At 48.2% G+C, this 19,341-nt stretch overlaps 1 protein-coding gene across 1 annotated transcript; it reads right to left on the bottom strand.

Moving 5' to 3' along the window:
* Positions 1 to 8,128: 8,128 nt before the first annotated feature.
* SLC25A20 (solute carrier family 25 member 20) lies at positions 8,129 to 19,317 on the bottom strand. Its single transcript, XM_075287959.1, has 9 exons — positions 19,124 to 19,317; positions 16,915 to 17,007; positions 16,336 to 16,463; positions 14,635 to 14,725; positions 13,181 to 13,298; positions 12,096 to 12,168; positions 10,417 to 10,526; positions 9,522 to 9,646; positions 8,129 to 8,934 (listed from the first exon to the last, which is right to left on the bottom strand). The coding sequence occupies exons 1-9, from the start codon at positions 19,229 to 19,231 to the stop codon at positions 8,872 to 8,874; spliced, it is 909 nt and encodes a 302-aa protein (XP_075144060.1). The 5' UTR covers positions 19,232 to 19,317; the 3' UTR covers positions 8,129 to 8,871.
* Between the last annotated feature and the right edge of the window lie 24 nt (positions 19,318 to 19,341).

Raw genomic sequence — 19,341 nt, forward strand, 5'->3', positions numbered from 1 at the left:
CACATTTTTATTTTCCCTCGATGAGGGATCAGGTGACGGCTCATCGATTGCGTTAATGTCCATGCGATGTGGCCATGTCTTGTCACCCAGCTTTCCCAGAAGCAGAAACAACTAAATAGCCAAAACCAAAGCGGATATGCAAACCAGAGGCTACACCTACATGACCACAAACCCGTACACGTTAATAAATGAGCCCAGATGGCAAAATGGACAGGACTAGGACTACGCGGAGTTTTTTGCCCCCCACGTGGAACTGTGAAAATTACAGTCATTACAGTCAGGCGCTCATCCATAGAAATGAAGGATGCACATTGAGGAAACATTTGGTTGTGTGCATGAGGCCTTAGGTTACGTCAAATCCAGAACGCGGAGGTGAACACTTGGATTCCTGCCGCAGGTGTGACAGTGGATTTGCTACATCTTGGTGTAGGCTTAAAGGGATTCTACCATTAAAAAACTTTTTTTTCTAGGTAACACGTCGGAATAGCCTTTAGAAAGGCTATTCGTCTCCTACCTTTGGAAGTGATCTCCGCCGCGCCGTTCGTTCGAAATACCGGTTTGTACTGGTATGCTAATTAGTTCTCTCGCAGCGATGGGGGCGGGCCCCAGCGCAGGAGATGCGATGGGGGCGGGCCCTAGCGCAGGAGATGCGATGGGGGCGTCCCCATTGCTGCTTGAAAACTGACTCCAGCGCCGCCTCTGTCTTCTTCTGCATCCGCCCCTTCCTTCTTCGGCTTGACGTTGGACGCCTGCGCAGTACGCTTTGTTCGGCGAAGTTCGCCAAACTATACTGCGTATGCCCGCGGCCATAGTGCCGACACCGCAATTTCGCGCATGCGCAGTACATTCGGCGAACTTCGCCGAACAAAGCGTACTGTGCAGGTGTCTGACGTCAAGCCGAAGAAGTAGGGGGCGGATGCAGAAGAAGACAGAGGCGGCGCTGGAGTCGGTTTTCGAGCAGCAATGGTGACGCCCCCATCGCATCTCCTGCGCTAGGGCCCGCCCCCATCGCTGCGAGAGAACTAATTAGCATACTGGTACAAACCGGTATTTCGAACAAACGGCGCGGCGGAGAGCACTTCCAAAGGTAGGAGACGAATAGCCTTTCTAAAGGCTATTCCGACGTGTTACCTAGAAAAAAAAGTTTTTTAATGGTAGAATCCCTTTAAGCCCATGTAGCGTCCCGTTGAAAAAAGTGCTGCGGGAAAAAAACGCAGCAACAACACATGGCGGTTTTTCCCATAGCACTTTATACACAAAATCCGCAGGGGTTTCTGGCCCCGGCCTTAGACCTTGTTCAGACAACAATATAGTGGCTGCATTTTAGGATGTGCTACAAGTCCTGGTGCAGACAGCCATAATACTTGCATCGGTACAATATGGCTGCATTCACCGCTATGAGGTCATATTATGGCTCCGCACGGCTTTTTGCGGTATTTTGTGTGCACAAGATCCTATTTTGAGAATTTTTTTTATATTCCAGGTCCATTTCACATAAAATTCCGACTTCATCTAGATTCACCGAAAATGTATTCTCCGTTCATGAATATTTATTTGACTTGTACTTTATTGCATTTTTTTTCCGTGACGTCTGGATATAAAACCGAAGCGATAAAAATGCGATAACGAGATCTGTCTTCCTGCGCTTAATTGACCCCGGATTCGCAGGCCCAATGTATGTGGAGGTTTTTTTTTCTCCTCTTTCGTATTTTTCCTCTCTTTGAATGAAGTGGATTTCATCTGGCAATGAGCGCACGCTATAGGAGTAAGGTTTCCATGGAGATCCCACCGAAGAGCAGGGGCTCTTAACTAAATTGAAAGGAGAACAAAGGTGCGGATAGGGGTGATAAATCGTATTCCAAGCACTTCACACACCGGAGCTTCGTGCGCACCACGCGGCGGACAAATAAGTGGCGCTCATTCAGAAAATGTGATTTAATCGGAGGATGATATATGAAGGCCGCAGCGGTAGGCCATGATAGTGGTCCCACGTGACACGTAATATAGGGCTGGCTGGGGTCATCCGGGGTGACGGCGAGGTGGCCCAGATATAGATAAAATATATATAGTGGTAAAAGCAAATGAAAAACATGGAAATAAATAAAATATATTAATATAAAAATGACGGCAATTTAGATAAAGAGTTCCAAACTGGATCCCTGGGGGCTCAACAGTGATCCTCCGCGAGATTAGCCTGTGGCCACCACCAAAAAGTGATCCCCCTCCAGCAGGACACCCCCTGGCCTGGGGTACTCAGTCCTGACAACTCTGCAGGTGGACTGCAGGGCATGGGGGGTTAATAGAAAGCGCCCTGACCACTAGGTAACAGGGCAGGATAGTTGGGTCAAGTGTCCCCCTTTACGACTCCCATTGGAACCTCTCCCCCTCTACCTATATTTCAGTTTCTCTAAGCATTATATTCATGAACCAGGAAGCTCAGGATGGATAAAATGATGTGCAGATATGGAAAGAGAATGCAGGAACAATATGATGAAATGCACCATAAGCAGGGGAGGGGGGATCATGTGCGGCAGCTTTGAAGGGGTTAATTACCGGGGGAGATTTCCTCACAAGACTCCTGAGCATGTGGCTTTCACAAGTTACACATTGGAGACAAATATTTGCTGTCATGAGAGTAAACCGCCATTGTCAGCCGTCTCCCCGGGCCCCAACCTGGCATAAGAAACATTACCAAAGAGGGACATTTTACTAGCGAGTTACACGGACCCCCACATCCTCAGCGACAAAGAGGGGAGGGGTCTGCACAGCGCTGGGTTATCTGGCAGACGTGTTTGTGGGGTGTGATGAGATTCGCTAATTAATGTAACGGTTACATAATTTACACTTTAAGAAGCTAAAAATCAAGAAATAATTCTCATTGGATGTTTCTTAGTTGTGGCAGCTGAAGTGGGACGTTAAACTGGGGGTAACTAGAGGCAGACAAGTTCCCCTCCAGCTACTCTCATGGTTTAATGTCCCCCTCCCCAGTTATCCCCAGTTTAAGTGCCCCCTTCATCTGCCCCAGTTTAATGTCCCTCCTTCACCTTCTCCCAATTCAATGTTCCCCCTCCATCTCTGCCCCCAGTTTCATGCCCCTCTTTATCTGCCCGCAGTTTCATGTTCCCTCCAGAGACATCATCACATTGCGCCTACAGCTGCCGGGGATGGAGCACAGGGGTAACACAGGAGTTGTCTGCCGAAAGCTCCTGCTTCATTCACCAGTGTATTCAACTCATCTACATCCGGAGGACATACCTCACACCGACGGGGACTGCTGGACAGGACCCACAATCCGGGAATGTTCTGCAAAATCCGGGACAGTTGGAAGGTATGCATATGGCTGTCACTGCTGCTACCAGAAGAGTTGTCAGGGACCAAGCTGTGTAATGACAAGGTACCTAGGGCCTACCATAAGCCCTCATTCCAGATATATAGGGAGATCTTGCCTGACTACTCTTCAGCCTGGGAGCCCCCCAAAAAGTTCCCAATTCTAGGAAGTCTAGATATTTAACTAATTGGGGGTTCAGGGAAGACAGTAAGGACCAGTAGATTGTCACACCCACTACTGAGCCATGTCATCACGTGACCCTCAAAGGCATAGCCATAAGCGGTGCAGTGACAGCAGTTGCTACCAGACCCTGGACACAGAGGGGGCCCAAATGTCCCTCTACCACATAAGATACAGGACTATTTTCAACAGCACAGGTAGGTAAGGGCCCCGTTACAGATTTTGCACTGGGGCCCAGGAGCTTCCAGTTATGCCTCTGCCCATGGCAAATAAAGATGTAGCTGGCGCTTTAGAAGAGACACACGCTATTCTGTGTTTGAGGGCATTCAGTGGTGGTGTGGGTTGGTTTGGACGTTTTTGGGTGCGGGATGAACACTCAGGATGAGCACAGCCCCAACATCACAGTGACTCAAGAAAGTAAACTTTCAATTTTTTTCAAGAACTTCCTGTCTTGCGACAAACCCTTGTGTTGTGCCCAGAAGGACATTCCCAGGAGCGGAGCGGTGACAGCCATCTCTAGAGAAGCATCTTAGGCACGTCAGACACATTCTCAGATTGAAAGGCCACATCTTCATTTTCGAGACAGTGACTTCGACGGCCCAGGAGATTTGCCCGTGATTCCAGGACGCCGAGAGGCCTTCTTGTGGAATCATCCAGGGCGTTTCGAGAAAGTGAGCATGTATAGATTACACACAGGGTAACCATGGAGAAACACAGGTCTGCATAGGTGCTGTATACACAAAACGGTGGTAGATTTTTCAGCAAAACTAGTTGCAAAGTTGCCACATTTTTATTTTGAATTTAATGAGGATCCATCACATTATATACTGCTAGAAAGCCATCAGATTTGCCGGTACGCACCCGGGTGCCAGAGACATCGGTGCTGGTAGTTTTGGGGAGCAGATTGGGGACTAAAGCTCTTCAGGTTCCAGAGAGCTACACCTACATGTCAAGTCCCTTATTTCCCTCCCCATCTCTAATTCTGAGGGTTTCCATTTTTACAGTGGGTTTCACTAATCCCACCCCCCAGACACCCTCTCAAGCCTTTAATCCTCTTAACTTCACGAATTTTACTCTCCATAATCCGGACCTGCCTGAAACGACTACGAGAAAGCAGAACGTGAGACGAGGACTCTCAAAGGATAAGACAGTGATCTCCAAACTACCTGAGCTACCACTCACAAGGAGTTTTATCACAACTTTTGACACTAAGTGTGAGGGGTCTCAGGGTGTAACTACAGGGGATATGGGAGTTACTGTCACACCCAGGGGGCGCTAAAGGTCCCTCTGGCGTGTCAGTAACAAGCGCTATGACCGATAGTAGGAGGTGCCCCATTAAAAAGAACATTGGGGCACAGGAGACAAGTTCCATAGCTGACTAGTGTGGTTGGTTAGCAATGGAGTGGTTAGAAGGTTAGAAGGGTCTGGGGGATCCAGTAGTGAACCCTCCTTGGACTGTTAGTATTGGGCACTGCCCCGGGTTCACACCCCCTCCTAGGAATGTTAGTATTAGGCACCACCCCTGTGCAATGCAGCATTCTATGGTGGAACTTGGAGAAGATTTTGAGATGCAGTTGGATTTTTTTCTCTAGCCCCCACCATTCCTGAGCAATCAGTGATATTAGTTTCAGCACCCAATATGCTAATTAGACTCCCTGCTGGTGGGCGGTCTTGGGCTGGAGGAGGTAGTCTGGAACCTCCCACCTCTCTGAGAGCCTAACAAGCATATTATGTGCTGCAACTACCAGCACCGACTGCTCAGGAACAGTGGGGGCTAGAGAAAATATTGCAACTGTGCCGGAATCAGAGGAGCAGATTCTATTGAACGACACAAAGTGCTGGAGTTGGTGATGAGTCCCTTTAAGTCTTTAACCTTTTTGGAATTCTCTAGGCAGCACCTGTGGCTTCAAACAAGCAGCTATGACGGTATAAATGGCTTTAGAATAGCGCATATATATATATATATATATATATATATATACACATACACACACACAGCGTATACACAAAAGCACAACCCCGCGCAGCGTCGCCGTGACAATCTGGTTGCCTTGTTATTAAATCAGGTCTGCATTCATCGCAGGAGGGAATCCGCTTCAACGTACATTCTTGTTGCCTAGTGAAACAATTGTAATTGGGATATCATCCAGCTGGGTTAATTACCCCTGTCATGTAATTGCCCCCCCCCACTCTGCACAAAGTGCTCTGACGTCACCTGCCACTTCTTAGCAGTTTATGTAATCCGGTAATACATTAATCCCACGACAAGCTGTCAGTGTGTCCTACACCCTCAAGGTCTTTTGTTGTGCAGCCTGGGGGCGCGCGCTGCATTATTAATCAGGCCTTGTAAATCGTTAATTCCAATCACTGCCGGGGTGACACGAGGCGTCGGCGCCGCTGCTCTCACCTGTCTACTGAATACTTTATTGAAGCCAGGTTACTATTACTCTTTCCTGTAGCTCAAATATTTGGGAAATATTACTAGAGCCGAGAGAGCGTGCTCTGTGCGTCCATTCCCACACCTCGCCCGATGCCCTGACAATCAGCATGGCCAACAACAGGGGAGAGGAGTCTGTGAAGTATATATTTAAAGGGGATGTCTGGGATCAGCTGGAGACGGATAGATAGATAGATAGATAGATAGATAGATAGATAGATAGATAGATAGATAGATTAGATAGATAGATAGATAGATAGATAGGAGATAGATAGATAGATAGATAGATAGATAGATAGATAGATAGATAGATAGATAGATAGATAGATAGATAGATAGATAGATTTGTTCATGGAGCTATAGACCATCCTGGAGATCCCAAAATGTCGCAGCTTTCCAGCAGTTGGAAGTAGAAAACTGTGAATATTCTGAATAGGGACAAATAAGCGCCTTTTGTCTATCCCGCCATCCGCCGGGTGCTGCGACATTTTCTGGTAGAAAGCTGTGAACTAGAAGGATCAATGGATATCTAGACTAAGGAGCGCAGGGTGACGGATAGATCACAATGGCTTCTCTGCTCCCGTGTTGTAGAATTTCATTTGCTACTTTTGATATACCTTTCCCTTGCCGCCCACTCACAGCTACAGCGCGGCACATTACTCACTGCACCGTCACCCTACGCCGATCACTTCTTACCAGCACAGGGCGATCTGCTGCTCAGCGAGTCCCTCCCAAATTAATTATGCTCTAATATGATCTTCTTAAAGGGGAAACGCATTCTTATTAAAGTAAATGAGGCAGGACAAAGCTTAACATGCAGATTCACACCAGGCACAAAACTTCAAGCATTAACTCCTGCATTGCCGCAGACCTACTGGATGCTGCATCTGTCACCTATAGGATTATGTATAGGATTGATAGGTAAAGCTTGATCCTTGTATAATGATAAAATACCCGATTTCCTAATATGATTTGTGTTTTACTCCCTCACCAGTCAGTGAATAGGAACGCTCAGGCGCTGAAAATCCTGTAAAGATCTAAAACTTATCACAGCTGAGGGTCCGCTACAATTGTATCCAGTCTAGTCAATCCTCTGACTATCAAAAGCACAAATCTCTCCCCTGTCCTGATATGCTACCATGTATAACATGTATACACTACATAGTGTAAGGCTCCATGCACGCAACCATATTGATTTTCCATACTCCCATCTGTATAGGATCTGTAATTACATGAGTCCATGAACCCGGGCCAGGTCCTATTACTGTCTGTATGGGTCCACAAACCAGTCCAGGTCCTATTCCTATCTGTATGGGTCTATGAACCAGTCCAGGTCCTATTCCTATTTGTATGGGTCCATGAACCCAGGCCAGGTCCTATTTCTATCTGTATGGGTCCATGAACATGAGCCCAAGTCCTATTCCTATCCGTATGGGTCCATGAACATGAGCCCAGGTCCTACTCCTATCCGTATGGGTCCATGAACCCGGGCCAGGTCCTACTCCTATCCGTATGGGTCCATGAACCCGGGCCAGGTCCTGTTCCTATCCGTATGGGTCCACGAACCCGGGCCAGGTCCTATGCCTGTCCACATGGGTCCACGAAATCCACAGATGGCACATGAACAAGTCCATGTACCATCCATTCCATTTCTCATGGATTAGTTTGCAAATGTCACACTACCAGCTGCAACAAAAGAGAATGACCGTGGTCATTCCGAAATCCAGAAGTATTTGGATTCCTGCACAGCCACTGAAGCTACTTTTGAGTCGCAACGCGACCACATTTACTATTGGAGGGTGTAATGTAGTAGGAGGACATTACGATCTTATCTCAAAATGTAGAACTCATGCGGATACAGCTATTCCTCTCAACCACCATATACATGTACACTTGGTGCAGCCAGTGGTGGTTTTATCCCCCTTGGGAACAAATGCTCAGGCATGTTCAATTACATCACGCCCAATCCTTCTTTGTCCTAGCGAGTAGTATCCGAGGAGAGCTGAGATACCCCCATACACATCAGTCAAAGGTTAGGATTGGCAAATCTTTGGTACCTGCTAACTCTTGATGCGTTACATGCTGATCCCTCCATCCTCTGCTCGCCAGCAGCCATATTGTTCCTATTCACTGCTATAAACGCCGTCCAATTCACCAATACGGAAATAAGACATTACAAAAGCTTTGTGTTATAAGGCAAAGATTTACTGCCGATAGAAATGTCTGTACAAAATAAAATCTCTTCCCTTCCCCCTCCCGGATAAAGAGATCTAGCGTCAGTATCGGAAAAACAATTCATAGTCTGCGAGGAGCCGGGATGATATGTACAGGAAACGCTGCGCGACCGCCATGTGGCAGATACTTAATACGGGCAGCTGTATAGGTTTAGAGGTCGCCCTGCTCAGGTTACCCACAGTATTGATGCAAGGAAAGAATGTGCCCACACATGAGGGAGGGGAGCAGCACTGGGCACGGTGGGGTTAGTGCCAGGACAGGTACCAGTCTTATTCTATGGCTTATGGCTTGACAGCTGCAGATGACTGTTCCCTGCCATGTGGGGAGAGATATACCGTATCCCGTGTCCTGCGGCACCAACGTCAGGAGTGAGCAAGACAGAGGTCAGTGCCGGATCGTCTCCTTATTGATGGAGCAGAAATTGCCTGTAAATTAAGACCTAATTCATTGCAGTCCATAGAAATCCCAGCCAGCGGCTCGATACATTCACATGGAGGATCCTAACTATTGGGTTTCAAGTTATTAAGCTTTCGGTACCTGGCAGGTGCCCGTTATGGAGGAACCCCCGCACCGAGATCACGGGGGAACTAAGGCAAGTGGTTATGTCAAAAACAGTCCATTTCTACCCAAAGATGGCAGATGCCAGAGGGGCCGGGAAGCCGGCGGCTTTCCTAGGAGGAGTCTGGAAATCTCACAGATTTGGCGCAGCCCAGTTTAGGAACTTCATGGCGACTTCAAATCCAAGGAAACAAGCCTGAGAAGGGCGAGACAGGGGGGTGGTTAGTTATTTGGGTAAACAGCAATTATTAAAATCTACATTCGGCTGCTCAGTGATATCTGGGAAAGCTGGGTGACTGCCAACATGGCCGCCATTACAGCTCATGCCAAACTGGATTATGGAGCGTCACACTCATTCTATAGGATGCTGTCACCCAGTTTTGTTTTGTTTTTTTGTTTTTTTTGGGGGGGCACGTTATACTCTTATTATTTACAGATCAGTCTACACGCTGCACCGACCATTTAGGATTTAGGGATTATTTTCAGCATGGTCAAAATGGAAAATCCAATAATCCGGGATTATAAGTGGTCTTTTGGGATTGGTCTGGAAATCCCTAACTCTATCAATTACATTAATGGTATCTATTAGGCAGCGCTCGGAGCGGAGACGTTACATATTCAGGGCTTACGTTAGACTATTAAAGGGACACTAAACCTAAAGTTGGCCATTTACGTAAAGCGTATTGCATTGGGCGCCACATGGATGTAGGATGAACGGTTTGGTCCATTTTTACAGCCATTTGACATCACTAATGACGCCTTAAGTGTCAGGCCGCTACTTACAGCATTGGCTGGGAAGGCCCGGAGCATGACCGCCGTGAAGCCTTTATACAGTGATCCGATTCCCTCTTCACGGATTAATTCGCGTAAAACGTCCCGGAATCCATTGGGATATTTTCCTGCAGGGGCTGCGGGAGAAATACAGAAATATATTAGGGTCTTCATGCTTAAAGGGGTCGTCCAAGGCTAGAGATTGATGGTCCATCCTAAGGATAGGTCATGGATCAGATTGGTGGGGTCAAGTGATTGGGAGTGGAGTTGTGTCAATAGGGCATGACCCTACAGACTCTGATACGGTCAGCGATGACCTGAGAGCATCACAAGGTTTAGGATCGCAACCTACTGACATAGGGATCGGTAACACTGTCATCAATGTAGTCGTATTTCCAGGAGGAATAACATAAGGAACAAAAAAATACAACTTTCTTAAAAAAAAGAGATGCCCCGGAGTTGTAATTTAATGGGGACTATAGGAAGGAACTAAAACAGATCTGTCCGGAGAAGTCGCAGGTTCTCTTTATTCTTCTCTAGAAAACGAAATCTGCCTCGTGACCGGTTTCTATGGGCAAACACCACAGATAAGTAGCGGCCTGTCCTGTTGTACACGAGGACCTTTTGCAACGCTGGGCACCCCTGATCTGTACTCCAGTCCTCTTCTCTCCATATCTGCACATGAACCTGGAGTATTGCGAATTTCTGGGAGCCGCTCGGCTCTACTACATCCCCCATTAGCAGCGCGCAGCCCCGCAGAGACTTATTCAATGCACAAGAGGCTCGGAAATTATTAGCACTTGAAGAGGTGGAAAAAGAACAAGGAAAGTAGGAATAGAGCAGGGATTTCGTGAAACCCAACCCTCCCATTAACACTGCAGATCCTCGCAGCCAGCCGATCACCCACCTGTCTGGAAACGAGATTTTAGCACGTCTGGGGGAATTGCGACAGCCCAGTTAAAGATTCCAGCCATTCCTCCAGCGAAGAGAATTCGAGGAACACTCAGCTCGCTTACACTGACGGGAGAGGGGGAGGGGGGAGAAAAAGGAAAAAAAAAAATTAACTTATAGTGCAACTCTGGCGCTGCGCCAGTAATATGGCAGATGGGGATTGAGCGACGCAGGAGGTCCATTAGCATCACTGCCGAAAATTAGTCCTTAGCTGAGGATTTGTCACAATTGCATCCAGTTCAGACAATCCTATCGGAGAACACTTCTCCCTCTGGTTTGTTACAATGTGTCAGTGCAGTTAATACGCCGATCTTGATGACTACGCGGCATAGAGTTATACAGAGCTACATCATACATGTTTACAGGGGACGTCACCCTCATCATCAGTGTAGCCCCCCCTCATTTGGGATCCCCTACATATACTGTGGACATGGGGCGGTTCCATCAGGTTCCCTTTAAGGTTCCCATTCATTTCAATGGTGACCACGGCCCAGCAGAAAACCTCTGCGTTATGTCAAGCATGACTAAGTGCATGTGTGGCCCCCTTTTGGCCCCCATTATGCTGTGTTTACAGCTGTGTTTGACGTCACCAAGAAACTGTAGTGATGTGTCTGCTCTCTGTGCACACTCGTCTGACTGCTCAGCTGGTTCACAGAGCAAAGTGGGCGAGGGGAGGGGGCGCTGCGGGTATGGGAATACGATCAAAATAATCCCTCTAGAGCCGTAACAGCAGCCGCACAGCTTGTGTGGTTAGTAAACAGATTTACAGCAATATTTACTTAGGTCTGGTCAATCCTATGTTGTATGTGTATAATAGATGTAGCAGAGCCGAGTGTGTTATCCACTTCTAGAAGGCATTACGGCAGCTCTCTTGCAATGTAACATGGCTGCAGTACCGGTAGTCTGATGGAAATCCACAGATTATACGGCAACAACCCCAGCTCTGCTGTATCTGTAGGTTTATCCTAATATTCTATCCCCTTTACCTAAATAAACAGTATGTAGGCGGTGTGCCCTGATGGACGGCCTGTAATACTTGGCTGATTATAGGGCTTTACTTTATTTACACCAATTATATCTGTGCACACAACAAACCGGCACAGGCTCCCGCCCCGCACCGCGGACTCGTCAGACCAGATATTCTGGCTCCGTCTATCCATACGGGGATAAAATATAAACTCCACTAAATCATATAATGCAGGAACAACCATCATTTTTGCTGTACGCAATGTTCCAGGGGCAGGAATCAGGACAAGCAACTGGATGGGTGGTTTTTATGGTTGTGCGCATAATGTGGGACACACAAGACACCCTTCAATTCCAAGGGTGATGCCATATTGCTAGAATACGCCATCTTTAGGAGGAGTGGATTACTTTCCCCTCTGCTTTTGGCAGCTCCGCACATTACGTGATGTCATTGTTTACAGACAGTGATGTCACTTTTTCCAAACTGTGGCTCTAGGACACTGTCAATCCATCCATAGTATGGGGGAGGTTCAGGGCGGACTAGGCTTGGAGTTTATAGATAACACACGCACTTGTCTTACCATAAATCCCAGTAACTATATATCATCCTGATAAAGTCCACGGAGCAAACTGACACTACTATCTGCTGTGATATTCCCGCCACCTTACCTGTGTCCCTCTGGGGTGAGGACGTTCTTCAGCCATTCGTACGTCATGAAGTACATTCCACTTGCAGGAACATCTAAGAGACAAAGACACGAGGTTCAGAGGCTGAACTGGTTACTAGTCAAATCCAAGTCTATAAAGGGGATACCCTACAGACCGCACAAAGCAGAACAGGGCAAATATGGCTGCCTGAGCATCTCCCACCTTTCCAATAATCCTGAAGGATAGTTGTGCTCAAGCAGATGTTTTGTTTCACAGATTTGCTCCTCAGAAGTCTAGAAAAGCTGGGTGACAAGCATGGAACTGTAGCAAGTGAATAGAGCCATGGTGCTGTCCCCTGCCAGGTGACCAGGAGCGATGCTCTGCAGGAACACCTCCGAGCTTCATGCTGCAGCCCCTCCCTTCACAGGATGCAGGTGGCAGCAATAGGCAATCACTTTGTCTCATCAGACTACCCCTTTAAGAATTGCTATGGGTTCTGCATTCTGGATCAGCACCAAACAGTCCAGACTAACTAGCAGTAATGTCAGTGAGGTATGAGGTGCTCGATGCCTCAGTACAGTCAGAGAGGTTTTGTTCTGAATATACAGCACCCCGATGAACCATTTCACTATTAAGGGTGTTAAAGGGATCTTGTTACTTTAAGACAGACGAGCATGACGAATATAATGATGTACCAGGGGCCGGCCTGACCTTGAATCAATTCATTCACGCCTCCAGAGTTGGGTTTACAGAATTGCACAGCCATGACTCTGATTAGGACGTGAAATTTAATCAACATGAAGATTACTCGTCGCTTCTGAGTCTCATTATGTGCAGAAGGGGCTGCGGGTCTCATCATCTGAATCCACAAACTAGCCAAGATTTAAGGCCGGGGTACCGAGGCATTAGCACAAGCAAACAGCAATAAATAGAGGGCCCCTTAAACCTGCACATTGCTGGAAAGTTCATCCTCATTGCCCTGCCCCACCATAGACCTACAGGCGGCCACATCTGCTGCTCTGTAATGTCTCCCCCTAGTGTTATTTGCTGATATCTGCAGTGTGAAATTCCCCATGTGCCTTCCATCTGTGCTCCGCTCTGTATACCTCTCATGAGCGTCAGCACAGTTCCTTTGTATATTCCTCTAATTCCAGCTTCTCTGTAGATTTGTTTGGCGCAGTCCATGGGGCCGTTGTATTTCACCTCTCCAGAGGCGGCCTGGATCTGGAAGATGAAATCATGTGCTGTATGAACCAAAATCTATGGCACATGTATCTGTATTAGTATGGGAGGGGGCACCAGTCCTCCAGGTGGTTAATTCCCCAGGGGAGATAATAAGGTGACACTTTGGCCTTATAATTTTGAATCAACCCCATGAAATGGCATTTGGCGGTGGAGCAGATACCTAATATGTCCCCAAACAGCGCCCCATTGTGGGCTGTGTGTGGTATTACAGTTCAGCCCTATTCACTTCATTGGAACAGCATTGCAATACCCAACATAACCCATTAAAGGTGTGGAAGAAATTTCTAATTCTGGGGCTGAGGCAATACATAGAGGAAACACAGCTTATTTTTCTTGCAGATTTTGCTGCAGTTTTTTGAGCCAAAGCCAGGAGTGAATTATTAAGAATGAAGATGTAGAAGAACTTCCCATCTATTTTCTATTCCTTCTGTAGCCACTGCTGGGCTTGGATCACAAAAACGCAGCAAAACCTGCAACAAAACAGCATTTGTGCAACGTGGCGGCTTAGCCTAATAGGGGATTCTAGGGGACGACTCAGTTATGTCGGGCAAGGTTGAGAATGCAGAATTTGGAGAGGAATTTCCTCTCCAAATTCCAGTCCAGTGGAACCTGGAGCAACTTCAGCTTTCTGCAGCAGGTCTGCACACGGACTAGCAACAGCCACAATAAGGCGAAGGGAAGTCTGAAGGATTCTGCAGGTGAATCAGGCACAGAATCTGCAAGAAGATCAAGCTGGAGGCTTCTTCGGTGTTCTAAAACAATTCTGGACAGAATTTGGAGCAGATTGTGAAATGGAACCTGCCACAAGACCTGCATATACTGACAGTGATGTGTATATAGCTGCAGTAGTACATGGTCAATGTTGGTAGTAACAGTGCCATCTGCTGGCCATTAGAGGAAATGCACAATGACACACCAATTAGGGCAAGTTCAAACTGAGTTTTTCGGCAGCGGATTTTAACGCGATATCCGCCTCAAGGTCCGCTGCCAAAACCGGATCCCATTGAAGTCAATGGGAGCTGCTCGCTTCTTTTCTCCGCTACCTAGTAGTGGAAAGAAGAAGCGACATGACCATTCTTGCTGCGGATTCCACAGCTGAATCTGCCGCAGCGCGACATTCCCAACTAGGCCCATTCATGCGGCCTCCGCGTCAAAATCCACTCCAAAAATCCCTGTGTGAACCCAGCCTAAAAGAGTAATATTCAGCTTCATCCACTACACCTTCTGTACGGCACTACCACTGTGACATCTGAAGTCTATGATGTGACTCATTTTCTTTCATTGCAGACATGTTGCACACGCATGGACGATTTACCTGTAATAGACACTTGATTCTCTCACCGGGTGCCATGATCGCTGTTGTGAAGACCCCAGACAACATGCCGGCTGCAAACAGCTGGGGATACCTGTAAATAAAAAGCAATGTACATTAAATCTCTCTATACAAGTAAATGATGAAGCAGACACTTGTATCACAATGTATCTAAGCTGCAGGACACTGGATCTGGACTGGGCGGCGGTGGAATGGAGGGAGTGAAAATGTAGCTACAATAACCAGACCGACACAGAATATGTACAGCGACGGCCAGGCACACGTACCTTACACAGGCCGGGCGGAGGCCGGGGTGGCAGGAACATGCCCCTCCAGAATCCAATGCCTGCAAGGGCAGCAATTAAGACAAAGGGGGCAACCTAAAGATCATAGTAATAAAGGAATACGAACGTTTATTCAATCTATTGCTCCCTGTTATCAGCCACATGACAGGCCGACTCCAGTGTCTAGCAATGGTATGGAAATCCCATCTACAGAGACAATTACACTTCGGGTTGTGACCCTTGGCCTGCTCACATTGAATAGGAACATTTTGGTTCACCTCTATAGTGTGCAAACCTTATATAGACCCAATACTGTCCACAGCTGAGGGTTTGCCGCAGTTGTATCCAGTCTAGTTTCAATATTTTAGAAGTGTTCATTCTCTAGTGATTAGGCTTTATGTACAAAAATCCAGAAGATCCCTTTAAAAGAAGGGGGGGGGGGTCTAACGTGCCCATCTTATAAAGTAATAGGATAGGCCGTGACTTTATGATTGTGACAGTCTGACCTCTGAGGGGCTACAGCACCGATCCAACATGGCAGCCATTCAGAATAACCGCCAGCACCATTGCCAAATTGTCCTGCGCAGCAAGTGGCCGGGGTGCCAGAAAATCAATTTCAGGGGCACAGCACTGACTCAACGATATCATAAGCATGTCCAGAGGTCAGACCCCCGCCAATCATAAAATCATTGCCTATCCTAGTAGTACTTTACAACATGGAAATATTCCCTTAAAGGGTTTTTCCAGGCATAATAATTGATGACCTATCCTTATGCATCAAGTGAAGATGAGCAGGAGGTGGAAGAGAGCGCGCGCACACACACACACACACACACACACACACACACACACACTGCTGCTGCATCACACAGCTGATCCATTGGGGTCCCAGGTGTCAGACCTCCACTGATCTTCAATTGAGGATAGGTCGTCAATTAATAAGTCCCCCAAAAGACCTCTTAAACCCCCCGCCCTACACTCCATTTTCCCAAAGGTGATATTTATTGTACACAGCACCCAATCAGAGTCCATGTTATGGTTTCTCTGAACTCTGATTGGTTTCTGAGGACGATATAGTCATTATTTGATATGGCGATTTGCCCTGGGGATATACAGTGTGTGTGTATATATATATATATATATATATATATATATATATATATATATATATATACACACACACATATACACACACACACACACAGTACACTATAAGGAATCCGTCTCATAGTGCAGCCCGTCTTGTGTTCATTACATTTGCAGCCACGACTGAAGACTAATTAGCAGCAATTAATTTATGATCCGCCGCTGTATACCGGGGAGTCGTGTGCACAGGGGAACGCTGATTATCTCAAGTAATTAAATTACCAGACAATGACACCCCCCTTAAGACTCAGAATAAGAAGAGTCCATGTCTTACGTGAGAACTTCTTCCGGATGCTTCTGCTGGAGCTTCTTTCCAAGACCAAAGCCGAAAAAGCAAACGGCAAACATTGGAGTGACCCCGATGATGGGAGCCGCCATCCCCTTGTAGAGACCTCGGATGCCCTGCAGCAAGGAAAGCGAGAAGTGAGGAGACAGCCTAAGATATTTGCTCCAGATATTCAGAGGTTAGGACTTAGAGGATGACAAGTGTACAATGTAGAAATCCCAGCTGTAGTCTCAGGTCTGGAGATAAGCAGTGTGACAGTGACTGGCGGCCGCCGATCTCCACCACATATGTGGTCAGTTGGGTGGAATAGTAAATGGTCTATACAAGCCAATGAGGCATGCTCTTCTTTTATATCCGTCCTTGGTAAAGCTGGGTGACAGCGATGGACAGGTCTAAACTATGAGCGGGCTCGATCTGTACTTGTGCAGCTCGCTCCTCTTCATCTCAATAGGAGCAGTCACAGGGGGAGCCCCAGTCTAGTCCAAATGTTTACCCAAGCGGGGGTGGGGCAGTAACCCCTCCCTAAACATAGTCGTCCATAAAGCCCCAGTATCTAGATGCCGATACCTCATTTACAAGCGTCTTCTTAAAGCAGTCGAAGGTTCCTGAATACAAGGGCACCTGCCCCGGGACCGGCTTCGGCTGTGTCTGAATACGGACCTACAACATAAAACACAGAAGGGAAAAAGCACAAAAATATTAATGGGACACGAATGATGGAATCACTAGAAACCAGCGACAACACCAAGATATAGTATGGAGCATTATTGCTTTAGTCCAGGGGCAGGGAACGTACGGATCTCCGGCTGTTGCAAAACTACAACTCCCAGCGTGCACACTTCTTGGAACTCCCATGGAAGTGAATGGAGCATGCTGGGAGTTGTAGTTTCACAGCAGCTGGAGAGCCGAAGCTTCCCTACCCCTGCTCTAGTCTGTTTCTGGGATAGCTGGGTGCCAATACTATCATTCTAGAAAACTGGAGAATCACATCCTGCTGTCCCAGGATCCTGAATGGTAATGTTGCCTCAGGCAGATTTGCCTTTTAGCTGTCCTGTCTGTGTTAGCCATAGTGGTGGTCACCCAGCTTTCCCAGAACAAATAGAAAGAACGACAATAAGCGGAGAAGCGCGGAAACAATGTGTCACCTATGACCGGCCATATAATGTACAGTAACAGCCGGGTCTGGGAACCTGCCCTTTACCACTGTAACCTTTTACCTAAAAACTAAGACTGAGCATGAGCGCCCCCTGCAGGGCAATGAGCAGAAGTCACCTTTATACAAGTTCCCTCAAGGCCATTGTGCTGGTGACTAGTCAGCGGTCTGTGTACCCAAATATTGTCAGCACAGGTGTAGGGAAACAGAGCGCAGCGCCACCATGTGGATCCTCAGACACTGCCGCTGCTCTTACCTTGGATTATGTCTTCAGACTCTGACTGATCCCCACTTCTAAGAAAGTCCCCAACTTACCTGCTAGGACTGCTCACCACTGCTTTTGTGCCATTACAACTGAATTTCGGCACCTTCTGCAAAGCCCCATAACATGGCTGACCCCCCCCCCCCCCCCAGCTGCCATCTTCTGCACTGCACCCCCTCCCACTGATGACCACTGGATTCTGCAGAATACTCGCCCTTCCTGCAAAACTCCTCACCCTGACTGAACCTCACCATTACCTACAGAGCCCCCCAATTCCACCAAACCTTGCAACCTCCTGAAGAGCATCTCACTCTGACTGAACCCTACACCCATCTAAAGAGACCCCATAGTCCAACTGAACCACAACATCCACCCACCGCTTCCACAGAACCTCGCTAACTCCTGCAGACCCCCCACAATGACTGACCCCCTCCACCTAAAGAGCCCCCCCCAGTGTGACTGAACCCCCCTTCCATTTACAGAGCCCCCATGACTGACACCCCCCCCCCCAGTGTGACTGAACCCCCCCACAATGACTGACACCCCCCACAATCTGCAGAGACCCCCCCCCCACAATGACTGACACCCCCCACAATCTGCAGAGACCCCCCCCCCCCAATGACTGACACCCCCCACAATCTGCAGAGACCCCCCCCCCCAATGACTGACACCCCCCACAATCTGCAGAGACCCCCCCCCCAATGACTGACACCCCCCACAATCTGCAGAGACCCCCCCCCCAATGACTGACACCCCCCACAATCTGCAGAGACCCCCCCCCCAATGACTGACACCCCCCACAATCTGCAGAGACCCCCCCCCACAATGACTGACACCCCCCACAATCTACAGAGACCCCCCCCCACAATGACTGACACCCCCCACAATCTACAGAGACCCCCCCCCCACAATGACTGACACCCCCCACAATCTACAGAGACCCCCCCCCCACAATGACTGACACCCCCCACAATCTACAGAGACCCCCCCCCCCACAATGACTGACACCCCCCACAATCTACAGAGACCCCCCCCCCCACAATGACTGACACCCCCCACAATCTACAGAGACCCCCCCCCACAATGACTGACACCCCCCACAATCTACAGAGACCCCCCCCCACAATGACTGACACCCCCCACAATCTACAGAGACCCCCCCACACACAATGACTGACACCCCCCACAATCTACAGAGACCCCCCCAATGACTGACACCCCCCACAATCTACAGAGACCCCCCCCCACAATGACTGACACCCCCCTCCCCTTGCTGCCCCGTTATGTGTTATGCCCTCAGCCCACTGTCACCCCCAGCGGGGTCTTCCAGGTACTGCTGCCCATAGTCTGAGCGTCCTCACCTTTATGGTGTCCAGTGGATGTCCGGCAAACACCAGGCACACTCCCCCGAAGCCGCCGGCGAAGAAGTTCTTCAAGGGGCTGATCACTTGCTGCTTGTTCTCGGACATGATGACTGCAGGATGAGCCCGGACCCCTCTCACTGACAGCCGCCTCCCGCCCTCCGGTCAAGGTTTACAGTCGCGACCTTTGCCCTACTTTGCCACACAGGTGAACTGAC

This window comes from Leptodactylus fuscus, chromosome 9 (genome assembly GCF_031893055.1).
Source record: "Leptodactylus fuscus isolate aLepFus1 chromosome 9, aLepFus1.hap2, whole genome shotgun sequence".
Classification (NCBI taxonomy): Eukaryota; Metazoa; Chordata; class Amphibia; order Anura; family Leptodactylidae; genus Leptodactylus; species Leptodactylus fuscus.